At 43.1% G+C, this 2,536-nt stretch overlaps 2 protein-coding genes across 2 annotated transcripts in view; one reads left to right on the top strand and one right to left on the bottom strand.

Annotated features, from left to right (window-relative positions):
* The window catches only part of LOC103398060 (actin, cytoplasmic 2-like), a 3,171-nt gene extending 2,555 nt beyond the window's left edge, over nt 1-616 (top strand). The window contains exons 3-4 of the mRNA XM_025053431.1: nt 37-218; nt 332-616. Of these exons, the coding sequence (XP_024909199.1) occupies nt 37-218; nt 332-475 (326 nt within the window). The 3' untranslated portion in view covers nt 476-616. The remainder of the gene's footprint in view (nt 1-36; nt 219-331) is intronic.
* A 1,185-nt stretch (nt 617-1,801) lies between these two features.
* Nucleotides 1,802-2,536, bottom strand: part of LOC103398003 (actin, muscle-like) — a 4,682-nt gene continuing 3,947 nt past the window's right edge. The window contains exons 6-7 of the mRNA XM_025053430.1: nt 2,312-2,500; nt 1,802-2,186 (exon numbers count right to left, since the gene is read on the bottom strand). Coding sequence (XP_024909198.1) covers nt 2,059-2,186; nt 2,312-2,500 — 317 coding nt within the window. The 3' untranslated portion in view covers nt 1,802-2,058. The remainder of the gene's footprint in view (nt 2,187-2,311; nt 2,501-2,536) is intronic.

The following is a 2,536-nucleotide window of genomic DNA, read 5'->3' as shown; positions in this document are numbered from 1 at the left end:
AAACCTGACACTAAAAGTTCACGTTGGCCCTTTAAGGAATGGAGTCTGCTGGCGTCCACGAGACGACCTTCAACAGCATCATGAAGTGCGACGTAGACATCCGTAAGGACCTGTACGCCAACACCGTGCTGTCTGGTGGCACCACCATGTTCCCTGGTATTGCTGACCGTATGCAGAAGGAGGTCACAGCTCTGGCCCCACCCACCATGAAAATCAAGGTACTTGGTTGAAGTATTTGATGTATTTGTTTGGTCCAACCAGTGATGACTAGAATCCTCTAAGAGAATCTTGAGTCCTGAACTACCTCTTCTTCTCCCTCCCATTTTTTTAGATCATCGCTCCCCCAGAGAGGAAGTACTCCGTCTGGATCGGCGGTTCCATCCTGGCCTCCCTCTCCACGTTCCAGCAGATGTGGATCAGCAAACAGGAGTACGACGAGTCCGGACCTTCCATTGTTCACCGCAAGTGTTTCTAAGACAAAAACGCTGCAGGATTCCTGCCAGCACGGAGTAGCTGGACCGTTACGTTCCAGAATTTACTTCTTAATTTTCACTATCTACCTCCATCTGCCGAGCTCTATCAATGACAACAACAATTAAACGTCAGTATTGGTTCACCATTCCACTTGTCGTCTGTCGTCGTCTGTACCTGCATCGGTGTTGAAATGCTTTTGACGAGGTTTCGCTGGCGTGAGGCGTAAAAACTGTAACGCACGAAACAATTGACAAATTAATTTAGGGGCAAATTAGGTGAAGATGTTGGACCCAATAATGTTGGAGACGGAGCCGTCAGGGACGAGGGCCAGACGAAGTCCATGTTTTCCCTTTTGTTTTCAATATACGTATATATATATATATTCATATATATATTGAAAATGTATTTGAAATAATGAAGTATACGACAAAACATCATTAACATGTTTGGGCTTTTTTTTTTTCCACTTTCAACTTTCATCAAGAAAGTCGCATTGTACCCACCAGCAGGCCAGTTTTAGCCCGCGGGTCGTATGTTTGCAACCCCTGCTATAGAACAAGCCCAGATCAAAGAGTTCTCAGACATGTTACAATCTCGTGTCACTAACTTGACACATTTAATCACAGTACTGCGCAAGTGTATGCACTCCACATGCATTCCCATGGCTTCTCATTTTTAAGTATTTAAAGACATGCTAACATGCTAATTTACGCTCAGGCTAATTAAAAAAAAACTTCTCTTAAACAGACAGTCTGAGCTGAGGGCTGCCGTCCTAGCCTGATAGCCAGGGTGCCAAAAATTATTTTGTCCGTGGTAAAATTAAAAAGTGTTCACCTCAATTGTATTTTACCACAAATGCGACGCGCCATCTAGTGGCCTAGTATGTCATCGCAACTTAGTGATGCAAGCACAAACGAATGATTAAATGCATCAAAATTAATGTTAAATAAATATATGTTTGTACTAGGGATGTCCAAAATTATCGGACCAATATTTACATATCTGTAAGAATAGTTTTTTTCCTGCAATAATAATAATACGATAACGCAATTAAGCACACTCTAAAAAAAGTTTGGTGAAAAAGAAACAGCATATTTCATTAATCTATTTGAATACTCAGGGGATTGTATGCAGAATTTTGGTACCAGCAACTCAGTGATATTTGGGGGGTGTATATCAGTACCAGTTAATATCAGAACGGGAAATTAAGTGTTTGGACGCTAGTCAGCGAATCGGCTAAGAGTTAATATTGTAACACCATTCCCTCCAATCAACCCTTTGAAGACAAAAACAAAAAAAAAAACCAAAAAAAAACCGGCACAACTTGTAAACAAATATGGCACTTTATTCATTTATTCGACACTCAGTTGACAGCCCAGAGAAGAGACGAGACCAGCGACAAACTGACATGACAAGAGTCGCCGGCGGCCGTTTCAAGGTGATTTACGCAAATGATGAAGATGTCGTCCGGTTGATGTAACAGCTGTTTGTAGAGGTTTACGTCCAGGGCAGAACACAAGCTTGATGAGTAACAAAAATCTCCCTCCAACTCCCATACACTTTTTTTTTTTCCTCTTCTCCCCCTTAGAAACACTTGCGGTGAACAATGGAAGGTCCGGACTCGTCGTACTCCTGTTTGCTGATCCACATCTGCTGGAACGTGGAGAGGGAGGCCAGGATGGAACCGCCGATCCAGACGGAGTACTTCCTCAAAAAAAAAAAAAAAAAAAAAAGGGGAGGGAGAAGAAGAGGTAGTTCAGGACTCAAGATTCTATTGGGAGGATTCTAGTCATCAATGGTTGGACCAAAAAAAAACAAATACATCAAATACTTCAACCAAGTACCTTGATTTTCATGGTGGGTGGGGCCAGAGCTGTGACCTCCTTCTGCATACGGTCAGCAATACCAGGGAACATGGTGGTGCCACCAGACAGCACGGTGTTGGCGTACAGGTCCTTACGGATGTCTACGTCGCACTTCATGATGCTGTTGAAGGTCGTCTCGTGGACGCCAGCAGACTCCATTCCTTAAAGGGCCAACGTGAACTTTTAGTGTCAGGTTT

Source organism: Cynoglossus semilaevis, chromosome Z, assembly GCF_000523025.1.
Source record: "Cynoglossus semilaevis isolate Cse_v1.0 chromosome Z, Cse_v1.0, whole genome shotgun sequence".
NCBI classification, from domain to species: Eukaryota; Metazoa; Chordata; class Actinopteri; order Pleuronectiformes; family Cynoglossidae; genus Cynoglossus; species Cynoglossus semilaevis.
Note: the sequence above shows the minus strand (reverse complement) of the source record. Positions and strands in the feature narration are given on the sequence as shown.